This window comes from Ambystoma mexicanum, chromosome 5p, assembly GCF_040938575.1.
Source record: "Ambystoma mexicanum isolate Mex_15411 chromosome 5p, UKY_AmexF1_1, whole genome shotgun sequence".
NCBI classification, from domain to species: Eukaryota; Metazoa; Chordata; class Amphibia; order Caudata; family Ambystomatidae; genus Ambystoma; species Ambystoma mexicanum.
The window spans coordinates 1,346,078,700-1,346,103,892 of record NC_090930.1 but is presented as its reverse complement, the minus strand read 5'-3'; the positions used below and the strand labels follow the sequence as shown (position 1 = coordinate 1,346,103,892).

At 42.9% G+C, this 25,193-nt stretch overlaps 1 protein-coding gene across 4 annotated transcripts in view; it reads left to right on the top strand.

Moving 5' to 3' along the window:
* LOC138481556 (zinc finger protein 613-like) overlaps positions 1-25,193 on the top strand; it is a 322,756-nt gene that overhangs the window by 149,278 nt on the left and 148,285 nt on the right. For all 4 annotated transcript variants that reach the window (XM_069613736.1, XM_069613735.1, XM_069613734.1 and 1 more), the window contains one exon: positions 22,446-22,572. In XM_069613736.1, the coding sequence (XP_069469837.1) occupies positions 22,446-22,572 (127 nt within the window). The remainder of the gene's footprint in view (positions 1-22,445; positions 22,573-25,193) is intronic.

The following is a 25,193-nucleotide window of genomic DNA, read 5'->3' as shown; positions in this document are numbered from 1 at the left end:
TCGAATTGCCCGTGCCAAGCACCCCGGCAACCGGATAGCCACTTACCACTGGACCGCAAATAAAAGGACTGCTCCTTTTAATTGAGAACTCCGCGGCTGGTTTCTTCCCTGGCAGTGCAACGGACTCCTGCTTTCCTCCCCGACGAGATCCTCTCTTTCCCTGGACGAAGCACCGACTTGCACCCGCTGCCAGGAGCAACTGCCCCCGCTGGAGTATTCTCACCATTTTAAGGGACCGGGTCCGCCAGGCCTCTCTTTCTAAAGATTGCTACAAGGTACTAATAATCCCTTAACCTTCTGGACTGGGCTTGCCGCCTTAACCATCTAACTGGTCCCTTTCTTTTTGGTCCAACTCTTTCTGAACTTATTGCAAGACTTTTGTGCACTTTGAACCGTGTGACCTTGGACACATTTCGACCGGAGCCTCTTAAAGTGGGTCCGGCCTTGTTAACTTTGACTTTACGGTTTTAACCTGCCTTCTTCTCCTACTGTGTTCTTCCAAAAGTGTTGGGATCTGTTTCTATCTTTGCTCTGCCTTTCTCTCCCTTCTAAACATTTGATTAGAGCGCTATCTTCGTTAAGCGCTCACCGCTGTCTGAAAATAAGTGTTGCTTTACTTAAGACTTGTCCGTCTAATCGTTGAAGGGAGTGTATATCTTTTAGTGACCGTGTTTTTGAACTGCTTGATATTAATGCCAGTGTGTTTTATTAGATGTGTTTTTAAATAATTATATCTCTTTTACACCAAGCTCTGGTCAGTGTTTGCTTGTTCTACGGTGTACTTTTGACCTATTGTGAATACTCTGTATACTGCCTAACTCCTCTTGAGGGAAGTCTGACTGCTCAGCCACAGCTACCAAGTGAATCTGTGTGGTACAGACTGCTACCAAGTGGGTTTACTGCCAAACACCTGTAGTCTTAAATCTTTTGCAGTGGTCCCAGAGGGAACTGCCTAACACATCCAAAGACGAACAATGGCAAGCAGACCTAGCTGACGTTTCAGCCCTTCAAAAGGAGAACAACGGCTCGTTACATCCTGACGGTGATTGATGTTTTATCAAAATACGCATTTGCAGAGGTCTTGAGGGATAAGACTGGGGCAAGAGTGACTGCTGCGTTTAAGCATATCTTCAGTAAGGGGCGAGTATATGTAAAATTACAAACTGATGCTGGTAAGGAGTTTCTGAACAGACCCTTACAAAACTTTCTAAAACAACACAGTGTGCATCATTTCACAACCCACACTGAGGTTAAAGCAGCGGTTGTTGAACGTTTTAATAGAACCCTGAAATCTAAACTTTGGAAATATTTCACAACCTATAATACGCAGCGCTATGTGGATATATTACAGGCATTTAGAGATGTGTATAACAACAGTTACCACCGGTCTATTAAAATAACACTCCGGTCTGTAACATCTAAAAACTCATTAGATGCCTGGAGAAACCTGTATGCCAATCGGTTATCGGAGAAGATCAAGAAAGCAGTCTTTCATATAGGGGACCATGTCCAAGTATCCCAGCTAAAAGAGGTCTTTATAAAAGGATACCAACAGTCATTTACGGTTGAAATTTTTAGAGTGGAAAATGTATCAGCGAAGGAGAGGGTGTACATATACCAACTGACTGATGTTGCTGGTGAAGCTGTAAACATTAGTTTCTATACCAAGGAGTTACAAAAGGTGAACGACAAGCCCCAGCGGCTTTATAGGGTTGAGAAAATTATGAATAGTAAAGGCAAAGGGTCTAAGAAACAATACCTAGTAAAATGGGTGGGTTGGCAGGAGAAATTCAACAGTTGGGTCAAAGCGGCATCTCTAGAGGATCTAAAAAGCAAAGGCGCTCCCTGAGAAGATGGAAAACACAGGTGTTTATATCACATTGCCCAGCAATGCCTCTTTAGATACATTCCCCAACAATGCAATATCGAACTATTAGGTTAAGTTGGCGCAACCCGTTGATTCACAAGGGCGATGGGAAGCGGGATTGATGGAGGTTCAATGTCTCCATACGTGGGACACCCTGGACAAAAAAGATGCCTGGTATACTATCAGACGTGGAGAACCTGCAGAATTGATACACGTGGGATTTTCTCACGGTTTCTACCCCACGATACAAGCGTCACTAGATACTATCAACAAATCTATAGCAAGTCTCGAGCGCTATGCAGATGTACAGCTGTTTCTAATTAACTCTCGCCGGGAAGTATTTCTAAGATTTACTGATCTTATCACCGAGTTTATCGGTAGTTGGAAACTCACAAGACTGCTGGGAAACATGCAACATTAGAAAAGTAATAAAGCATTGGACAGAACATGCGCTGATATCAACAGCGGATTTTACAGCCTTATGATTATCAACCGATATAGTTGAGTACCAAAGGGTTGGTGATACATATGCTCACCTGATGAGAACAGCCCAGGTGAAGGGTGAAAATAACAGTATTGTTAATATACAATACATAAAACCGGATTATATTCCAGTTTCGAAGTGTCATTTTGACACCATCAACATACAGATAAGGGACGATCAGGGGGCGTTGGTCTCATTTAAATACTGGAAGGTTCTAGTGAAACTACACGTGCGTCCTAGATGAGAGAAAGAACATGGTTATCCTGAAGAATTATGGGGAGCCGCACGTTTATAGGCATTATTACCACAGACAGGCCGGTTATGGAAATCAACCCTACTTTCAAGGAGCGCCAGTGATGTATGGTGAGGGGTTAGAAAGTATTTTCAGAAGTCTATTCCGGAGGGCCATGCACTTCCTGCGCAAAGTTTTTGAATTAGCCAAGCCCCATATGAAAACAGCTGCTACAAACATTGCCAAAGATGTGGTGTCTACTGCAACATCTATCGCACATCGTTTCAATCAGTTGACACAAGAGGGCTCTCGTCTGGTTTATGTGGGTAAAAGTACTGAAAAAAGAAAGACGGTCATCGCATAGGTGGGGGCCCCCACAGCCACATAAAAAATGAAGATCAACAACTAATGTCGCTCAGAAGAGAAAACGCACGACAAAGAACAGACAGGGCAAGCAAAATAAAAACAGACCCAACATCAATATTTTCTAAAAGTTGGCTTTTATCCACTGTGCCTCGGGGGAGTGTGTGAAATCGGAACTAGACCTATTTGTTGTACCCCCGACACAGACGAACATCGAAAACAGTTTTTCATGGAAGTTGCGCCCCCTCGCTGCACTTTCTCCTTTAGCACCCATTGAGTTTTATATATCGGGCTCAACAGAGACGTACCTGGATTTGAATGACACATTACTCTACCTAACCTGTAGAATAACAAAAGAAGATGGGTCAGCTATCGCCATGGCCGCAAAGGTGGCCACGATTGCCTATCCGGTGGCCACCCTTTTTAATCAGGTGTACATTACTCTAGGTGATCGCCTGATTACACAGAGTGACAATATGTACACCTATAGAGCGTACATCGAAAGTGTTCTGAACTACAGTAATGACACTTTGGACACACAGCTGACGGCTGGTCTTTTTATAAGGACACGGCGGGGCATATGGAGGATTGTGCTCTTGATAGAAACAACAAGGGATTTATAAAGAGAGCACCATATGCAATCACTAGCAGAAACTTTAATTTACTGGGACGGCTACACACAGATCTGTTTTTTCAGGAGAAACTCATGGTGAACGTTGTTGATTTGAAAATTAAACTCTCTCGAAATAAAGACGCTTTCTGTCTTAACAGTGATGATGCAGAGGCCTACAAACTGGTAATAGTTTTGGCAAGCTTATTCATTAAAACGGTCAACGTGTCACCATCGGTCAGACTTGCGCATGCTGATGCTCTACAAGTATCTAACTTAAAATACCCGGTGGAGAGGACATCCTTGAAAATCTTCAGCAGTGTACTAGCGGGCAGTCGGGTTGCCAGTCAAGATAATTTTCTCCTGGGACAGCTACCTAAAATAATTTTTATTGGTTTTGTGGATAACACTGCTTTTTCAGGGGCCTACGCAAGCAATCCTTTTAATTTTAAACATTACCGCATTAACTATGCTGCTCTTTTTAAGGATGGGGGTCGTGATACCAGCTAAACCCTACTGCCCCAGTTTTCCAAACAAAAATACGGTTAGAGAGTATCTGGGACTATCAGTGGGAAGCACATGCGTGATAAACGATTTGTGATACCTCGTGATGACTACGACGCCGGATACACTCTACTGGCTTTTGATTTGAGACCCGATAATACATCATCAGGCCATAATAATTTGATTAGAAATGGTAATTTATGCATAGAGGTTCGGTTTGCTGCAAATTTACCAAACACTGTGAATCTTATTATTATGGCCATATTTGACTCAGTCATAGAACTCAATAATCAGAGGCAAGTGTTGTACAATGTGCAATGGATACCTACCAGATCATGGGTTTCTTGTGTAAAGACAAACAGGTTATGAAAACATTCAGGGGTGTGTATTCATGTGATAACATTCCTAGCAATATACCTATTGAGCGACCCGTCAGCTTTGTGGTAAACACCGATCCCCAGCATCAAGAAGGCACACATTGGATAGCTATGTTTATACATACTGGGTCAATAACTGTTTTTGATAGTCTGGGGTGCTTTCCAAGCCCTATATACGAAGGTGCACTATTGGACTATGTTAAAGATATAGCACACGTATTACATTATAATAGGGCACAGGTGCAGCATTCTGAAGCTGTGACATGTGGTCAGCATGCTTGCTACTTTGTATCTAAAATGTCTGAGAAACAGTCAATGCGTGATGTCATGCAAACCTATTCTCTTGATCTTGGGCAAAATGATCGTGTGGTAACTGATTTTGTGAACAAGTGTAAATACGCCCAAACCCCTGTAAATGTATTTAGCTTTTGTCAAAAATGTAAGCCTGTTACTAAACAGTAGATATGTGTACCGGCCTAAATAAAAATATCTTGTACTTTTAAACAAAACGTCTCCTTCTTACTTGTGTGATGTTTAATTAATATTAAAAAAATAAAAAAATAAATGAGTGTGTTAATCATGTCTGAAATAATTAGACGCATGACGGTTGGCTCGTATAAATAAAAGTGTATTTTCAGAGTTTTTGTTTATACAACTTTTAGGGGGTAAACATATAAAAGCATATACATAAACACATTTTATTACAAACAACATTTTTGTTTAATTAATTCATCTGGGTATGCTTATAAAACATTTACATAAACTTGCATACATATACATATTACATGGATTAAAATAGTTTTTAAATGAAAAAACACACCCTGTTACACACTAAACCAGGCGGAACGTTTGGGTTTCTTTTTCTCATCTCTTTTTTTTAATGAGATATCTATGGAGTCAACATCGTCAGGAGGGGTTTTAACACCCGAGTATTTTAGGGTCTCAAGCAGTTCCTGATGACTCATATTTCCTACTTAAGTCGCAGGGATATTTAAGTCCGCAGCCGCTTGCATGAACAGATCCCAGCCTCTAGGTTTTTTATGTCTCCCAAAGGCTTGAGGATTTGTAATACTGCGTCCTAAATCATGGACGTTTGAACCTTTGACAGCAATCCCTTTATATACAAACTCCCCCTTTGTGTTCCAGGGTACCAACCCCTTGTCACCGGTCATCTTGTTCAACAATAGTTCAGCATTTTTACGATAGGGGGGCTAATGGTGGTTAGGATTTCCGATACCAGAGGGTCTAAAGCGCTGGGTCCGGGATTTGTGATGGCCCGACTTGTGGTCTCTTCAGGGGGCATGTACAATGTTAGTTTATTCTTCTCATTTTCGGCCTGTCTAAAGTGTGTTAAGTATTTTTGGAGAATAGATCAATAGAGGGTAACCTTGTCTTTTCCGATAAATCATGATGCCTTAGGACCTCTTGCATTTCAGAATCGAACCGCCTGCTGGCTGATTTTTGAATATCACAGTTTTGTATGTTCATGCCATCCAACTGATGCTTGTCAACCAGATACATCTTCTGACTGATCTCCATTAGCTGCCCCCGAGAAGCCTTGTGATCAGAGGCAGTGCAGGACCTAGTAGAGCTCCTATGAAACCTCTGGATTGTTTTAAAAGTTTTCTTTTAACTTTTAGGGATGCCTGCTTGTTACCTAGCTTTTGAGAACAAGCTTCTTCCTTTTTAAGACTCCTAGCTGACGGCTGGATAGCGGAACATTCCCCTTGATGGTGTTGAAGGCAATCTCAGCTATAGCCGCTACTAAATCAGAAGCTGAGCATAGAATGGCCTTGCTCTGTTGTGGCGGTGCTGTTACTAGCATTTTAAGGAGAGCGTAGTTTCGACGTATACGGGCTGTCATGATGGGCGGTCGCCAGCACTAATGAGGATGGCTTTTCTCATCAGGTTTTTCTAGAGGACTTTTGAACGTAGACGACCGGTAAATCTGGATAAAAAAGACCTGTGCACAGCTGGTAGTCCTCTAAGGTATTTGTTTTTAAATCCATCAGTAAGTATCCATAAGGTTTCCTGGTAGCGTCTTCAAAGGCCTCCATGAAAAAACGGCTGTTAGTCGGATACATTTGTCGCGCTAGAACTGAAAGCTGTTGTTTTTCTCTGGGGTTCTTAAACAGAATGATATAGCTGGCATTTAGTGTAATCGAGCGGCTGCCCTTGCCCTTGTAGAATAAATACTGTACAATGTAGAAAATACTAAGGTTACGATGGTGTGTATACTGAGTAAAAGCTTTCTCTATCTCGGAGCTATGCCCACCCTCCATCATAAGATCATCTACGATAATCATATTAACAAGATTTGGTGGTAGCAAACGGTCGTCATTCAGAGAATCTGGTAGCCCATCCACAAACTTCAGATGGGGTATTTTAGAGGCCAATTTATCATACAAGTTTTGCCAGCAAGAAAAAAAACAAATCACATTATCCGGTGGTGCTGTCATTGTGGTGTGGTTATTTTCTAGGAGCTGCTTAATAAAATAGCTTTTACCACAGCTGGAAGGGCCCGCTAACACGCATGAAAAAGGGTGTTGAAGGCGGGTGTCCATCTTGCACGCTGTTGCCTTTTCAGTAGCCGTACGGTAATGTTTTGTAGTAGTTTGTGAGCACCCGTTTATCAAACACTACTCTCAAAGTCTTCTGCAACGTCTGGGTGCTAATTTCCCAACGCCTCTTTTCACGCACTATGGATGGTTGTTGCACCACAATATTATTTGTCGTGTTGTTTAAAGTGTACTCCTGTACTAACTCTTTCAAGCTGTCAAAATTGATCTTCATGCTGTTGCTGACGTTTAATGTGATACCTTTAACTTTCATACAAACCGTGGAGTGTGGATGTACGAAAGGAATATGTTTTGGGCCCAACAGAAACAAACTCTATAATGTGCTCACCAGGTGCTAATTCACTTGTTAGATTACCCAGATAATTGCCCTGTGGTGGATCCTCCTGACGGGGAGCGCTAACAAAAATTACCGAATCGGTGTCATGGTACATGCAACGGTTTTGAAGAGCATTTATGACGGTATACAGTTCCAGACGGGCATGGGCTGTGGTGAAGCATGAAATAAATATATTTATATTGTTGCAACACGTCGGGTACTCAGCCTCGTACTTCCAGCAGAGGCATGCGGTATCCTCATCTATAAACTGCAGACTTGAAATATCATAACCGGTGTCAAAAAGATAGGACATCAACTTTTTAGGATCCGTTATAATCGTGGTGTTAGGTAAATTTGTTCTCTGAGCAAACATGCCCCATAAAGAATTTAAACACAGCTTAGCTAGTTGGTGTCTGGAGGGGTTATTCTCTATGAATTCTGGTCTTAAACGGATACCCTGATGTTTGTAATACTCATCTATATATGTCTGGCGTGAGACAGGGTCATCGCAGCCCTCGGGGTATCCTGAAGATTCTTGTTTGATTTTTAAAAACATGCGAATGTACTCGCAAAAGAGTTCGACTGTGATGTTCTCAAAGTGCATTTCATGGATCTTACCCAAACGATATCCTTTTTGCAAGGCAACTTCTAACTCGACGGTACACCATGTACCTGTGATCGAACGTTCCTCATCTGTGTGTGTACATTTTGCAGTCTGTTTTGATTCGGCACACACCATACACAAAGGGAACATGATCTTACCAGAAATCCTCTGAGGGAGTACCAGGAAATAAAGATTTTTAGGGGGGTATACTTGACATTTGATCAGCCCAAAATACTGTGTAATATCCCCAAAATGTTCGTAGATGATACGCGGATGCCCTAAAAGGTAGGGCTTTGAATGGTTCACAAATGGGTATAGGCTGGTAAAATCTAAATAGTTTATCTTCTCAGCAGGGGCTGTTTTGTGATAGTCCTACCTCCAAAAAGTGTGTCATGCGGTTCTAGGGGTTCTGGTAAATTCGTATGCTTCAGAAACACCTTTAAGTCTAAATCTTTTTTTTAACATTTCAACCCACTCATGCTCCCACAGTGTAATAACGCGCAAACCCCTGGTCTCAAGAAAATTCTTTTTTAAAAGCGTTCTTCGGTATAGATGATCATAAGTACAATCCGTCAGAGTGTTATAGTCGTCTTTCTTATAGCACCGTGGACATCCGTGATAAAAACAGCCGTTAAACTCATAGGCTTGTTGTTCACCATTTAAAGACACATATCCATCTAGAAAGTAGGGACTAATCTTTTACTCGCCGCCCGCAAGGCATGCTGTATAGGTGTCTTAATCTGCTCAGACATATACATCAGCCACTGGATGGATGGTGTTGAGAAACGTTTTTGTTTCCCATGGTACATGTCTGGTGGTACGAGTGCTATAGTTTCAGGTTTTAGTAACCGCTGCTTGTATATATGTAGAAACATGCTAGCCAGGGTGATAAATGTAAAGGGATCAACGCAGGTAACATGTTTTATCTCCTGCCCTCGGTTTTCAAGGTCCTCCATAGTGTGTACCCTGCGTGTCAGATCAATAATACCGTCTCTAAAATGGTTACAGTCCGTTCCCCAAATATTGACATCTTCACAGCAATATGTTTTTAGCTCACTTTTAAAATCAAAAACCTGGGTACAGGCTTCTGTATACCATTTAAGAAATGTCTCCTTATCGCAAGACATCATGCTTTCGACACCATAACACAATGACTAACATAATTCTGATTCTGTGAAGTATTAAAGAAATGTGGGAAATACCCCTTAGACCTGGGGAAGCCAAAAGCCTAAGGCAGTTTGCTTAACTTCATTGGTAAAAAATGTAGTAAACTGTCAATAAAACAGATTTTAAGGTCTGGTACTGCTAAGAGCTTCAGTTTTGCACCCTGCGTTATCAGTTTAACGTCAACACTCTCTTTAATTAGCTGCTGTATTATAAAGAAACTGTCGTAGCCCTGACTGTTATGAGCCAGAAAGCTATACCCCTTGAATTTTTTTGACAGACAAGTGATTATAAATTGGCTAACACATTCAGGGCCGCTGAATTCCCAAGAGTTCTTAAATGTTAGATGTTTCGCATAGATATAGTTGGGAATGTGTATGCCGGTCTCTTGCATACACTTCATGTCAAATATTATATATTTTTCAGTCTTGTCTACTTCTTTTGGGTGTGTCATATAACACTGATGCTCATCCACCAAAATCACTTCCTCATCACAGCGGGGGCAGATCCTCCCCTTACAGTTAGGTTTAACATTTATAAAACGTCCGCAATCCTTGGAGTCTTCTTTAAGAGGACATACAGTAGTACCTTGAGCTGCTTTTTCAAGGTGTTTTTGAAGACCTTCTCTGGACCGGGCCAATGTTTTACACCGGCAGCATTTAAATTCTGATTCACTGATCACAACGCAGCCGTCTCTCTGACACATGTTGCAGTGTAAGTGGCATCTGTGAGCCATTTTATTGCTGTATATGTGACAGAAATACGGGCATAAATTACGAGCCCCTAGGAAACCCTGAAGATTTAAGATGCCATAATAATGCTTTTCGTGGTGTAAAATATATATAGTGTTTTTATTCATATTGTCAACAGCCAGAAAGTATTTCCAAATCCTGTCCTCATTATACAAGATTTTAATAGGTACGCCAAAGTGTTCTTCAAATAAACGCAATCTGTTAAAGCCAACCATAATGCCCGGGGGAATACCTAGAGCCTTGTGAACCTCCATAGCTTTTGTTTGGATGCACCCATCGTAAACGTTCTAGGTTCCAGCAAGCCTATAATGCTTGCGGCCATACATATGTTTTAAGTCTCTGTAATTAAAGTCCAAGAGCCATCGTTTTTTCTTGGACACCACCATGCTATAAAGGTTTTTTTCAGGGATTTGTACACTCTGCCCTCTCTACACCGGACAACCACCAACACAAGTCTCAGCGGTTCTGTTACAGCGAGTTCTGCCTTACTTTGTAGCAGTTTTCCAATGTTTTCGAGAAACTGCAGAACATCAAAGGTCTGCCGAAACGAGCGCCCTGTGAAAAGAGGCCTGTTTAAAGCAGTGCTGTCTAGACGTGTCTAGACAAAATCGTTAGGACCCAATTGTTTCAAGAATCTGGGAGACGAGCCTTTCAACTGCCTCTGTAATCATCAATAAACCGTGCCTGGTTGATCATAGACGCTCTAAATTTACAAAGTGGAAAACTTCATAGTATTCCACACTTCTAAACTTTGGTAGATCTCTCTGGTATGTGCCCATACTCTGCAAGAAAACAGTGTCCGCTTCAACCCGGATGTGGTGTATTTTGGGGCTGGGCATCTGAATCTTTAAGTGAGCGCTGCATGATCATTATTTTTGCTTTTCTCAAGCGTTTCAGAAACATTTTCTGCTGCCTGCTGGTTTGAAACCATTTTAAACGACGTGCTGGTACATCTTTTACAGTTATGGGGCGTTTTTTGCCATGTTTTAAGGGCCTGCTTACATCTTTCAATCCTAACAGCGGTGTCTTAGACTCGTCGCTTAAGGGATTGTCGACCGTACACCCCCCGGGGTCTACACCTGATCTTAAATGCTCTGAGACCTCTGCAAAATGAGACCTGTGTGGTATAGGCTCCTGTATCAGCCGCTTCTTTTTTTCTGTTTATTTTCAGGCTTTGGGGCCTTTTTAATTTTCATTATTTTTTAAGTGGTGTTTTCATGTTGTTTTTAAAATCCCTGGTGTAAAGGACGTGTTTAGCCTTAGACACACGCTTACACAAAGCGGCTGGAACTTTTTTACCCCGCGTGTGTCTCAAGCGACAGGCCTGGCGTCATAGTCTATAGTTGTTATGAAGTCCTAATAAGTGTTTTTCCATTCTCCATTTTTTTAAACCTGGGGGCCGAAATAACTGTTTTACAACGCTATCCCTTTTAGAAGCCCGAATATTTACAAAGCCATTGGCTGAATTGAGATTTACAGGCCTTGGAGTATTTAAGGGTTGTATATTAGAATCAGTACAATAAATGACGGTTGTACGTTGTTTTTTATTTATACCGTTGGGGCCCCTGTAGGACAGATCAAGCGGTTTTGGAATGGCTCCTGTTTCACAGATAACAGATGCATATACGCAGTTTTGAGATTCTATTTTTATGGGGGAATCTGAAATTATTATAATAGAATCAGACTCTATACCGCCACTTGTGCGCGGGTAAACCCCCGCATGTTCTATATCTTCAGAAGTACTAATGGATATCTCAGGGTTGGGGACCGTAGGTGAGTATCTATGGGGGATGTTACATCTCCACAGCCGGGGTCCTTAGGATCTGATGACCAGAGCATATGCGGTAGGGGATTGTTGGAGAGTACACAGGAGGTGGTGTGATCTCACCCCAACCGGAGGACCCCTGTAGCGGACTATCAGAGACTATGCGGTTGGGGATCGTTGGGGAGTACAAATGAGGGGGTATGATCTCACCACAGCTGTGTGTCCACGGATGCGGGCTAAATGCCCCTCTGTTTAAAAGGTTTTCGGAGCCCACTATCGGGAGCCCCGGGCCCGGTGTAATCAAACCCCCGATCTGTGTCTCCTGGGGAGATCCAGCATTCACATATGCTACAGGTATGAGTGATTCAATAGTCTGGGGTATATGATTGTTCAGAACAATAACACAATGCGGGTTAGAGGTTCCTAGAACACCTGCACACCCTTGAGACAGCCGCTCACGGTTCACGGTTAAGCGATGAGCGCCTTTTTTTATTTAAAACAACCTCTACTGCCCTGTCTAGCACAGCATCAATCCTATTAGCATTGCACTATAGCCCTGTCTCTGTCTGACCTGTAGACGATGGAGGGGCTGGTGGGGAGATCACCAAGGGCATTTCAGCTATAACTTCTTCTTTAGCCGCAACACACGCCCCTAGAATTAAAAGAAAAATGGTTTTAACATTGTACTAAAGAACAAACAGCGATTTAGATTTTTATGCTAAAGTAAACATAAAGGGTTACCCAAAAAAAAAAATAGAAACATTATAATATTAAAGGTCCTAACTGGTGAAAATAGTACAAACAACCCTGTAGAATGACATGGGTTATCCATTATAGTGTTTTACAAAAGACACCCTGAAATATTAACGGTCACACATGTGAAAAAAAAGGGTGATTTTATTGGTTAGAAGTAAATAAACAATAAACAAAAAACTTACAAGATGATTCCCCAGCCGGTTTCTTCCTTTTTAATGAGCGTTTAGCTGCTGGTGCGTGGCCTCCAGGGTTGGGTCTGGACGTGTCATCAGATGTTACGGTCCCTGCGGTATGAGGAATTTATAGGGGTGTTGATGGTGCTGCACCTCCTGAATGTGTATCTAGAATAAAACCAAAAGAAAACATTTAACAGCCGAATCTCCATCAGGGTGTAACAGACCCAGCTTTTACTCCAGATGTATAATCATATTTTACACTAAAGCGGTTATTTACTATGTATGCATATTTATATTTTACACTAAGGGTTCGAATTATGGAAGACATCTGGGACCTTATTTTTTAAATTTTTTAATTTTTTTTTATTTATTTATTATTTTTAAAAACATAGCGGCTTTGCAGGGAGGTTACGCTTTTAACAATCATACCTAAAGTACCAGAGGTCATTAACTGCTACATAGACCGATGCATCTCGGGCCGGCTCAAAAGTTCCAGACTCATAATCCCCAACCTCAAGCTGTTGAGCACCAACGGTGCGGACGTCATAGATGTGGTCGTGTGTGACAGCTAATATAAAGATAAATAAACAAAACGCCTATGTTATCATATGATTATACCGAGAAAGTTAAAATCTCATTACATCTATTAACACTCAATATTAATTATCAAAGACCTCTGTTAATAATCAAATAATATGAAACAATACACACCACAGCTATCAATAGGATGAAGGCTGTTCTCGCGTAGTATCGCTATTAGGGTTTCCGAATTAATGTTGACATCTTCCAAGCATCCATCACCCGTATCATATTCATTTGATGAGAAATTGAATAAATAAGTGCAGGACCTCCCGTTTCCACTGGTTTCTGAAACACTTTTTTATGCCCCAGACATGTCAGGACTCTCGGGCTAGCTGTTTTGACTAGTATTGCTGCATAAATATTGACCCTGTGTGTCTACATTGAAATTATAAATTAAAACCGGTCTCCAGGATAAAACCTAAAGACATCAGGACTGCAGCCCTACACGGTACCACAGGACCATATAAATGGCTACCCAAATAGGGAACTAGATGCGAAATGCCCGATTTCGGTACTACATGCTTAAAGGGAAACATTTGTATTGGTTCTATGTGTTTAAAAAATATGTACACCTTTTGAAAGTTTTTTTTCTTTTTATTTTCTTTCAGCTCATTAAAAAGGGGCAGCATACCCATGCCAGCTGTACAGTTTGGGTGGTTATGCTACGCCCTTTCATTGAGCGAGGCATACCCCTAATTAAATCAGATGCGCAATATTGCAGTGTCTGCTTTTTTATCAGGCGTGATTCCTTATAGCATAGCGCTCAATCAGATGCCTGTCAAAGGTTAGGGTGACCAGAAGGCCCGGTTTTTCAGGGACTGGCCCGGAGTTTGGAACTCTGTCCCTCTTTCCCAAGCACATGTTCCCATTGGAAACTACAGGGGCACCAGTGTTTTGTAGCAGGTCTTAATGTTCCACAGGCAGGAAAGTACAATCTCGCCCAGAAGAAATGCTGCCTTTGCAACTTAAGATACTGTTAGTTTGTGATAAATTAATTATAACAGGTTCTTCTTTGAACCGTAACACTTAAACCCGTTCTCCTCCAAACGCTACTGAAGTGTAGTGCCTGGTCTCCCTAACAAAGGCGGGTGAGTCAGCCCTTGAGAAGTGTTTAATTAGGTTGCACCACTTATTTCATAGGCAGGCCCTGACGGTCTGCGCTGCAAACAAAAGAATCCTGGGCCGCCAGGGCCTGCCTATGAAATAAGTGGTGCAACATGCTTCAAATAATTATTATTATTATTATTTTTTTTTAAAGACACAGGAATACCGCAGTATCTGCTTTAAACAGAGGGCCTTCATTATTCAACATCCAGACACACGGGGGGCTGCGGTGATGTTTTCACATCTGTCCCAGTGTGTCTGAGTAATGTGTAAAAAAGGCCTTCTGTTTAAAACAGAAGCTGTGGCAATGCTGAGGCATTTGTTTTTTATTTGAAGCAAAGAATGTCTTATTTAGACACATGTGGGTTGCTGTGAAAACATCACGGCAGAACCCCAGTGTTTAAATAAGGCATAAAGAATGCATTTTGCTTCAAATAAAAAATAAAAAGACACAGGAGTACCGCGGCTTCTGCTTTAAACAATGGGCCTTCATTATTCAACATCCAGACACATGGGGGCTGTGGTGATGTTTTCACAGCTGTCCCCATGTGTCTGAGTAATGCGTAAAAAAGGCATTCTGCTTAAAACAGAATCTGTGGCAATGCTGCTGATAAATAAACGGCAATATGCGGCGCACGACAGGGGTTGGGAAGTCACGGGTGCTAGACTCCCCAACTCATATGCGCATTAAATATGTAAAATATACAAAGGGGGTGCCACGTGGTTGACGGCACCACCTCTTTTAAACAAAAAAATAAAAAAATAAAAAACATACGGCAGAGCACCATGGATAAGTGGATAGCCATGCGTGACTCCACACTCTAGGGACTCATTAACTGATGGCGTATTGAAAATAGAAGGCACAGGGAAAAGCTTCCAGCCACGCTTTCTATTTAAATGAAACACGTGGTATAAACAATCTAAAGAGTTACAGGCATCCCATAAAATCATTATTTTAAAAATAGTATCTGACGTGTTCATTAGATTTAAAACATCCCCGTGTGAGAGGTCGGGAAAGAGTTCCTAGAATTAAATTAATTAGAAGCAGTTAATCAGCCGTTCACCCGGGAGCAGCCTGTGCTACATGAATACAGAACTTTTAGACTGACTTACTTGAAAATCGGTATGCAGCATGACGGTAATTCTAGCACATGGGGTAGCCCTGGTTAATTCCTGAAGAGCATTCAGCAGAGGTTGTTCTTCCCCTATGCTCCGCTATTTATAGGACGTATCTCAAATGTGGCAGTCTTTTCACACCCCAGAACCACTTTGAAGCAAAGCCATGTGTTACCCCTTAAAGCCTTGACCTTGGGATTTCATGGATACGCGTATCCTGTGCGTCTTGTATAAGGGGTACCCGGATGCTGTTACCACCGGATATTTCAAGGAAACCATCTTCAGATGGGCTCTAAGTATTTTAGTCCCCAGAGGGTTTAGGCCTAAGCGTGCTGAGGCATATCCGTTTCATCACGCTTCCGCCTGTGGGTATTTGAGTTTCAGCCCAAGTCCGGAAACACATGATTTTCATGAACACATGTGTAATTACCCAGCTTGCTTCAGGCATAAATAAAACACACACTTCGTAAAACAAAAATTGCACCTGGAGCTACCAATGCAAAACACCATAGCTGTTAAAAAATCAGCTGCTCAAACTATATATAAACACTGCCGCATGTGACTCTTAACACGGTTTGATTCGGACGGAGCGCATGGCAGAGCTGCAGCCTAACTGCAAAACATAGAACAGAGACCTGCTCTGTTACCCAAACCGAGAACTATGCCTGTTCAAAGAATGCAAACCTTGCTTCACAAAACATATTGACTCAACCATAGCACACCAATAGTTCTTATGAACATTAATATACATATTATATTTATTTATTTAAATCTCAGCATAGTGGTTCTGCTTTTCCTGCCCGTGTCTTATTATAAGTGTAAACGCACAAACTACCATGGCAAACACTCAAACACTCAGTTTCAGCCTTATGTATTACCTTACCAAACATACAGGTCTATCTGCTGCTGTTGTTTAAGCAGCGTTGCCCAGGGTTTCAGGAGCGGCTTGTACCTCCAAGCCAAACCCTGCTGTGTGTATATGTGTATATATATATATATATATACATATATATATATATGCACCCTACACGCTCCACCTCTAAAGTGACCACCCCACATACATCATCTTCAGCTGCCCCACCATTCTAAAACCCTACACCACACTTCCTGTTAAACACACCTACATCACTTCCGGGTTGGGATTTTGGCCAGGCGGAACTTCCGGGTCAACACCTATTATGTCATATCCCGTCACAGAACCCCTAGGGACCGGATATGACGCCATAGGGGGGCGTGGAAACCCGTGAACGCTTCACTGTTGATGAAAGGTATCATAGAACCCTACTTGTGTACAATGCTTTAACGGCGTCCCGCCGCTCATTGTTGCCATCTCTGTATGCAGCGCTTATAGGCAGCGACATTACCTGCATGCTTGCATTCAACTTCTACTTTTGAACATTGCAAGGTGGCTCTGAAAAGAGCCTTTTTGTTCCCCCAACTTCTGGCTGTATAGCATTTTTCCTGTTATAAGACACACCAGAAAAGCCAGCAGTGGAAGGGAGATTTGGCAAAGGGTACCAACCACAGAAGAGCAGATGTGGGTGCACCTTACTTGGGTAGGGGGCACTGTTTGTCATGGTCCCGGACCGCAGCCTCAAAATCACTTCGCAAATGTTTCCCCTACACAGTACTGCGTGGCAGTATATGCACAATACAGAGACCTTTGAAAGGTAGGGGTCTGTTGCACTGCATATGTCCTCCAAGGCTACTTGTGGGACGCAGTGGCCCACTAGAGTGTCCCCAGTTGTGGCAGGAGTAGATGCAGAGAATGCTGTAGAGGACAATAACCTACTGCCTGCTTGGAAGGGGACATGCCTCTGAATAGCTGCCCGGTGGCTTGCTTTCAGGTGCCGCCGCATGGAGGTGGTGCCATAGCTGTACAAGCCAGGTTTTCCGTGTCTGAGTAGAGTACACTCAGTGCACTGTACCTGGTTAGCACGAGATTTTGGCACATCTCCAACGGTCCTAAATAGTTTCCACACCCAGCATTGCCGCTGGCTGTAGGCAATGGGGATTCCTTCTACTTTATTCTCTTTTCCTTTTCGATGTCCCTCCACATTATGAGGCCTGTCTCCTTGCTTAGGACTTTTAGAAGGAGGTGTTGGTGGTGAGGGTGTAGGTGCTCCTGAGTCAGAGGTAGTAGCAGAATCTCTAGTGGCCATTACTTGGAGAAGTAGTTTGCAGGCACACAATTGGTGAGAAAGCAATTTCTGCCCTAAGCAATGTGCACCGGTGCTCTTCTCTAGAAAGTCAAACAGAGCACTTGTGGGGTGTGATCTTTTATAGGGCTGATGTGCAGCATGTGACACTGTAAAGTGGCACTAACTCTTTCCCTACGATATGTACATGTAGAAGGAAGAGTGGAGGATCTCTGTAAGGGTGCACTGTCACTGTAACACTCCATGCATTGCAGATAAATGTCCTCTTTCGATGTGTACAGATCTGGGTCACGTCTGCCAAATAAGGTACCACGAGCACCGTTGATCCGTTACCATGGTGACGTCGCCATTGCTCTTCGTTTGCAAGCTTGTCTGCCAGACGTATATTGGACGTTATACTTTGTGGCACGTGCATAGTTCACTTACTGATACTCTTGCCATCCCCGGACTACTTAAACGTATGGCACACGTACATTGCACATTTCTACCTACGCTTGCTGTGAGCACGATACAGTAGGTGGAATGTTTACATGGAAAAATCCTCGCAGGACGTTGGTGCACGCTTCCAGCTAGTACAACTACATCACATGTTTATTCACATATGTTCAACAGGGGCAGTATTACCAGGCGTCACAGGACGATATAGGCATTTGCGCAGTTGTGCCATAGATAAACGGACGCTCCTGCAACTATTTGCAGATGGTTGTGTGCATCCAAACATGTGGCCTGTAGTGGCGTCCTACGGATGCTTTTATTGTGATTGCGCATAGGGCACCCAGGTGTGGCGGTCGTCCGCCTCCTCCATTTTTCTCACTTCCAATTATCCCCACTAGTGCTGTGCCCTTCACACTTACAATTTAATCAAAGATTGTTCTGAAGCAGTAGCACCCTTCATTACAACACTTCATTTGCCTCTGGCTTAGTACCATCCTCCCTCAAGGAAGCATGGGTTCGGACACTGCTAAAAAAGCCTACCCTAGACCCTGACTCTCCAAACAACTATAGGCCCATTACAACTGTGCAATTCCTGCTAGAAATTATGGACAAGGCTGTATATCTACAGATACAAGCCTGCATAGAACTACACAACATCCAAGGAAAGAGACAATCTGGCTTTCGTCCACGGCATGGCACCGAGTCAGCCTTGCTTGACTTAAAAAACCAACTCATAAGAAATATGGACAAAGGCAAATCAGCCATCCTCCTACTTCTCGACTTGTCGGCAGCGTTCAACTTGGTTGACCACAAAGTCCTAAAGACACACCTCACAGACACGGCTCATTTCTCCACTGAGGCCACCATCTGGATCACATCCTTCTTGGAGGGCAGAGCCATGAGGGTGTTCTCAGATAAAGCATCAGCCACTCCATCCTCTATAAGCTGCGGAGTACCACAAGGTTCCTGCACCTCCCCTATGCTCTATAATCTATTTACCCTACCACTCTTTAACGACCTAGAAGAATTCGGCATAACCTTCACCAATTATGCCGATGGTACACAAATTCCTTTCCCACTATCTGGTGATTACGAGCAAGACCTAAAAACCTTACAAGACACTTATGCCATCATCCAGGCCTGGATGGCAGCCAATGGCCTCTGTCTCAATGGGGACAAAACAGAGATCCTACTGGTGGGTCCAAAAGAAATCCTCAGGAAACTAGACAGCAAATACTGCAACTTCAAAATTGAGAACTCTGTAATCACAGTCTCCTCCTCTGTAAAAACCTGGGGAGTGTAGTGTACCTAGACTCAACCTTGTCCATGGATAGACATGTAAGCTTTATCTCTTCAGCACCAGCACTCGCAACGAAAATAATCAATGCAGTAAAACCCCACCTATCCACTGAAAATTGCCTCAACATTGCCAGAGCCACTATAGGTGCAAAACTGGACTATTGTAACGTCCCCCTACTGGGCACCTCTGCCAAAAACCTTAACAGACTAAAAATTACACAGAATAACGCACTGAGAACAGCGCTCAGTATCCCCAGAGGGAGCATATCTCCCAAGCAAGACAAAAAGCCCACTGGCTCCCAGTCAAAGAGTGCATCTTGTTTAAGACTCTCACCATCACCCATAGATGCCTCTCCAAATCTGCTCCAATCTATCTAACTGAACGAATACACAAAGTGCAGACACTCAGACCAAAACGGGACATGTACACACACACACATACACTCTCAGTCCCTACCTTCAACAGAACCAAAGCCGGTGGGTCGAGTTTTGAAGTTCTAGCACCAAAATCTTGGAACTTACTAACACCTAAATTGAGATCTGAAACATCACTCCTGGCCTTCAGAAAGGCACTGAATACCACGTTTTTCAAATAAACAGTTACCTGCCCCACTGTTCATGTAACCTTGGAACACGAGCAATGTCTTTAACCAACTGTGTCGTCAATATTGTATTTATTTTATTTGTATAGCGCAAACCAGGCCCGGAGGCTACCGGGCGCGTATCTTAAGACAGTAGTTATATAACAATATGACATTGCAAAGAACATAGAAATTGAACATTAGAGTAAGATCACATTGCAGATTAGAGAGCTGATACATACATAGTCATGCTTATCAGAGTGACAGTTGGTCTTCAGAGGAGACTAGCCACAGTTTGGCTTTGTGTTTGAAAGAGATCAGGGAAGGCAAGTTTCTGATAGAGAGAGGCACAGAGTTCCACAGTTTGGCTGCCAGAACTGGGAAGCTGGCCCCACCAGCTGTTTGGAGCTTGAATCTCGGGATCAGTAGGCAACATCATTGTACCTCTTCCAATGTAAATACTATGACTTGTCAAGTGAGCTGTCTGTAACAGCGCCACGATGCCCGAGGGCAGCTGTGCGCTTTAAAAATGCAAAATAAATTAATAAAAACAATAAATGGGCTTGTTAAACGGAAATAAAGGGACATACACAATCAGTACAAATTAACATATCAATCTTTATTAGCACACATTCATAGAGACTATTCGGAAAGGGAAGGGGGACAAGAAACAGATACATGTATTGGGGTTTTCCCATTTCAACAAGCTGCTGGAAAGGGGAAGACGGGATTGAGGTCTCATCGAAGCGTCTTTCATGACACTTAATTTGCAGGGAAGGGGGGCTGAGAAATGGGGAAGGCGGGCATGTGCAAGTTGGGCAGAGATGTCTTATGTTGCCCATTATATGTTATTCCACAAGAATTTCTTAAGGGGGCAAATTGGAGGAGCAACTGATCGACTTTGGCGTCCAGGTGGTCAACTTGTATATGCCCAGCGTTTACTTTGGTTTCGGTGGCTGTATGTTCCTGTTGAAAAGGTGCCGCTTCTGGTGTACTGCTTTGCATTCCGGTATGTTCTGTTAAAAGACAACAAATGTCGTTAATTCACATGAAGTATTACATTGTGATTGTGTTCTTCTTGCCACTGCATTCTCTACCTATGAAGTTACTATGCTCACTCATTTGGTCATGCAGGAAATTCTCCAGACATTCCAGGGTGCTTTCCCTTGCAGTAACTCTTTCCCTTTTCACAGCGCGGCAGGTAACAATGTTCCTGTCGTCATCACTCATTTCTTCATGCGGAAAATTCTCCTCAAGCTACTCTAGGGTGGAAGCTATTGCTGCGCACAAACAGAAAACATCATGCTTTGCTACTATTGTACACAAGCGGACCTGTGCAATTACAACAAACTTTTGTATACTTACCACGTTGCTGTGACGTTCTGTTCTCAGTAGTTGCCGTTTGCTCCTCTGCCTCTTCCTTCTTTGTTTGATTGTGCATCAGGTGTGCGGTAACATTGATGAAGGCAAACGTCACTTCTCTTGTTGGTGCTTTCCATTATGCTGCATACCCTATGCCTTTGTGCACTTTGTTGCGAAAAGTACATATTTTGTAAAGCTATGGCATTTTCCCTTCTCATTCACACGCTTTCTGCTGTTTGTATTTGTTTTTTGTCTTTGCTGCATGTTACAACTTTTTAGGACCATCCCTCCCTTTCTGGGCACGTTGGACTCCTCCCAATCTCCGCAAACAGATGCAGTGTTCCCAACCTTTGTGCCTATTACTATAGAGCCTCCGGCTTCAGTATCTTGTACAGTACATCTTTACAAACTAAGTGTATCCTGTAAAAATCTAATGCAATTCAGTCAGACACATTATTACAGCGGCGCTATGGTTCATGTGTGCAACTCAAACCCTATCACATTTGCTCAAAAAACTATAGTATACAAACTTGATGGTTAAAGTGCCCTACTAAAAACCTATGAAATTCACTAACAAAACAAATTGTTAAAGGAACGTTATGGTTAAGTTGTGCTACTAAAAACATTTCCCCTTTATTGAAAAAACTAGCCTAAAGCAACGTTATGGTTAAAGTTCCCTATTAAAAACCTAGGAAATTAACTAACAAAAAACGTTGTTAAAGGGACGTTATGGTTAAGTTACACCACTAAAAAACCTATGAAATTCAATGGAAAAATGTTGCTACAGGGATGTTATGGTTACAGGTAAAACCTAAAAAACCCAGAAATTCGCAAGTTATGGTACGGTATGCAACCATGACTCGTGCTACCACTGTGCACTGCATGGACTAACACCCATGACATCACATTATAGATCCCATATTACAGCAGTGCATATTCACTCATTCCCTGATGGGCACAACCACTGGCTTTAACCTGCCAATGTTAAAGAAGAGCCCTTACTCTACAGGTATGCCATTTCTGTCAACTTCATTTTGACTGTGCAGATGATCTGTTGCTTTCCACTTACTAAATGTGGCACTGTTGACAGTCAGCAGACTTTCTGTGAGCTTATGACATTTTCCTGTATGCCACTGGAGAATAAGGAGTGTGTGAAGGGAGGGAAAATAATGTATTTTTCTAACTTTGCAATCTACTTCTGCACTGTATGTTCTTGTATAAATTTGCTGAACTTGTGATATGAAACATCTTGTTACAGGAACAGGTTAAATTTCGTGATGTTGCTGCCTGCTTCTCTGAAGAAGATTGGAAGATTTTACAAGACTGGCAGAAAGATTTTTACAAGAATGTTATGAATGAAATTCACCAGGCCTTAATCATGCTTGGTAGGTACATGTGGTCTGTATTTTCCTGAGGCAAGCTGGACATTAATAGCAATGCCTGACAACTTAGATCAGTTGAAAGTGTATTTTGATTGCATTTTCCTACATCCGGTAGATATAATATGATACAATGTATAAACGCCTCGAGCAGAGTGTGGTGCCAAAACAAACACAGCTATTCTGGTCTGTGTCATCACCAAACACAACCTTCGAGCTAATGTATGCGCTAAAACTGGATTTACACAGCCGTTGCATGGCAATCAAAAGTTGGGTAATGCCTTATGGCCTCTTTCTTTGAGCCACGTCCTTGTAGACACTGTAAAACACATAAATGAGGACTGTCTGAAAAGTATGGATAAGACAAAATACATTTAGTATGTCGCATAGGAGTGAACTTTGCTCACTCTCTGGAAAAATCTTCTGACATATCCAGTGGTCTGACATCAGCAACTCTCCTACAGGAAATTGGACACGATCGCATGGGTAATATGCGTCATAGAGCCTTCAGACTCTTATTACTGTTATTGAGTCTGCTTGCAAATAGCCTAATTACCGTACTAAAGTCCCACAACATTGATTAATGCGAGTCTGGGAGAGTGAATAAATCCTACTCCTTTGAGAAGCCAGCATGAAGCTGCATGTTTCTCCATTGGGCTCCCTTCTACGTGATCATGTCCTGCTCAGATAGCCACATGATAATTTTCTATCGTTCTGAATGCCTTCTTGTGACCGAGAAGGCAAGTCCAGAACCTTTGCCAGAGGGTCTGAAACTGGACGTAGATCCTGTCTTACGCATCAGCTGCTCCAAACCACCATGGCTGTATTGAGTTTTGCGGTTGACGGAGCCCAGGAATCGCTGATGTCCCTTGAACCTTACCTAGAAAGACCTGATAATTGCCAACGTTCCTCTAAATCTTTCAAATGAACACCACCAGGGATCTGTTTTGTACGAGCAGGTGAATTATCTAATTTAGATTCGTCAACAGAGGGAGAATCTGTGAAAAATCCATAGAAAGTTTCTGAAGTACTGGAAACCATGGTTGCTATGTCCACCAGTGAATCACCAGGACCATGGACACTAGATCCCTCCTCATCAACTAGAGATTTTATTTATTGGACATGTGTATGCCACCTATACAGCAGAAATTGTTTCCAGGTGCCACAAGACAAAAGGAGAGGGGGTAACAGGGGAGGATAAACAACAAAAAACAGTTGTACTATGCCTTGTGGCATTTGGATCATGCAATAAATAAAGTGCAGGGGTGGCAGGGCTGAGGCAGGCTAAGTGCTAGGGAGCCCATGGAGGGCAAGTGCGCAGGGAGACCTGGGAAAGGGTAAAAGTGTGAGGAGCAAGGATCATTGTGATCATTGTGAATGGAGGAAAAGTATAAACCGTGTCCCGGCCGTCCAATCTTGGAGAAAAGGCATCTCCCCCCTGCGCTCCAGGATCAGGTCTCCAACTGAAGAAGCAGAGTAGTTGAGCGTTCATATGGGATGCAAACGGATTGATCTGGAGGGGGCCCTGAAACTATGAGGGCGAGGAAAACCTGGTGATCTAGGGACCAGTTACTGGAGTATACCTAGTGGCAGGAATTCCATTCCTCTATCATATTGCCTACTTGATATGATATGTCTATTTATATAGCTCCTATACACAATGTGTTTCAAAGAGCTTCAAGGCAAGGGAGGGAACAAGGGAAAATACAATGACATTCTTACAGGCCATGAACAGTAAAGATGTGAAATTAACTATTGTACTCGGTCTGATGACATTTCAGATAGTGCAAGAGCTAAGACATAGATGAGAAAGGGAGGGGGAGAGTGGAAAGGAAATGGAAACAGACAGGCGACTACCGTACTAGGCCTGACAGCATTTCTGGTAGAGCCAGAGAAAAACAAAAGGTGAGGGAGAGGGGTGCAGAAAGGGAGGGGAGGAACAAAACAAGCGACTATCGTACCAGGCCTGATGACATTTCAGATGTGCTGGAGGGGTGTGGGGGAGGAAAAAGTAAGGGGTGGGGGTGGAGACAGAAGAGGTTGCTATCATACTAGGTCCAGGGACAATTCTGATAGAGTAAGTGCATAGAAGAAAGTAAGGGGAGGAGGAGAGGAGATAGGAAAAGGGAGAGAACAGAGAGTAAGCAGTCAAAAAGAGTGGAGAAGCAAGAGGGGAGAGTGAATACAATTGCAGAAGTCAATAACACATAGTGTTGCAAGCCAGGATACAAGATGAAGATGGAAACAGCATGATTCGGGGCTACCATGAGTACAAGATGCAAAGGGAGACCAGCATCAGTGTTGAGAAAGGGTGACCCTCCGTGAATCAATGAAGTCCATAAAAGTCAAATCCAGCATTGGCCACAAGACAGTGATGGTGAATCCAGACTGTGTCAGGACAGACTCCTGCAGAAGTAGGCTGGAGGGGGAGCAGGGTAGAAGAATCAAGCAAATAGGCAACACCTGTGTGCGAGAAGGGAGGGTGCACAAGGGAACATCACAGGGGGACCATAGAGGGTGTGGGATGGCCTGTGGGGACAGAGGGAGAAAAACATATGTTGGTGCATGCTTACCTGCTGTGTGAGCAGGGGGTCGGGCCCTGGGTTCTCCTGGTCCGAACAGGAATT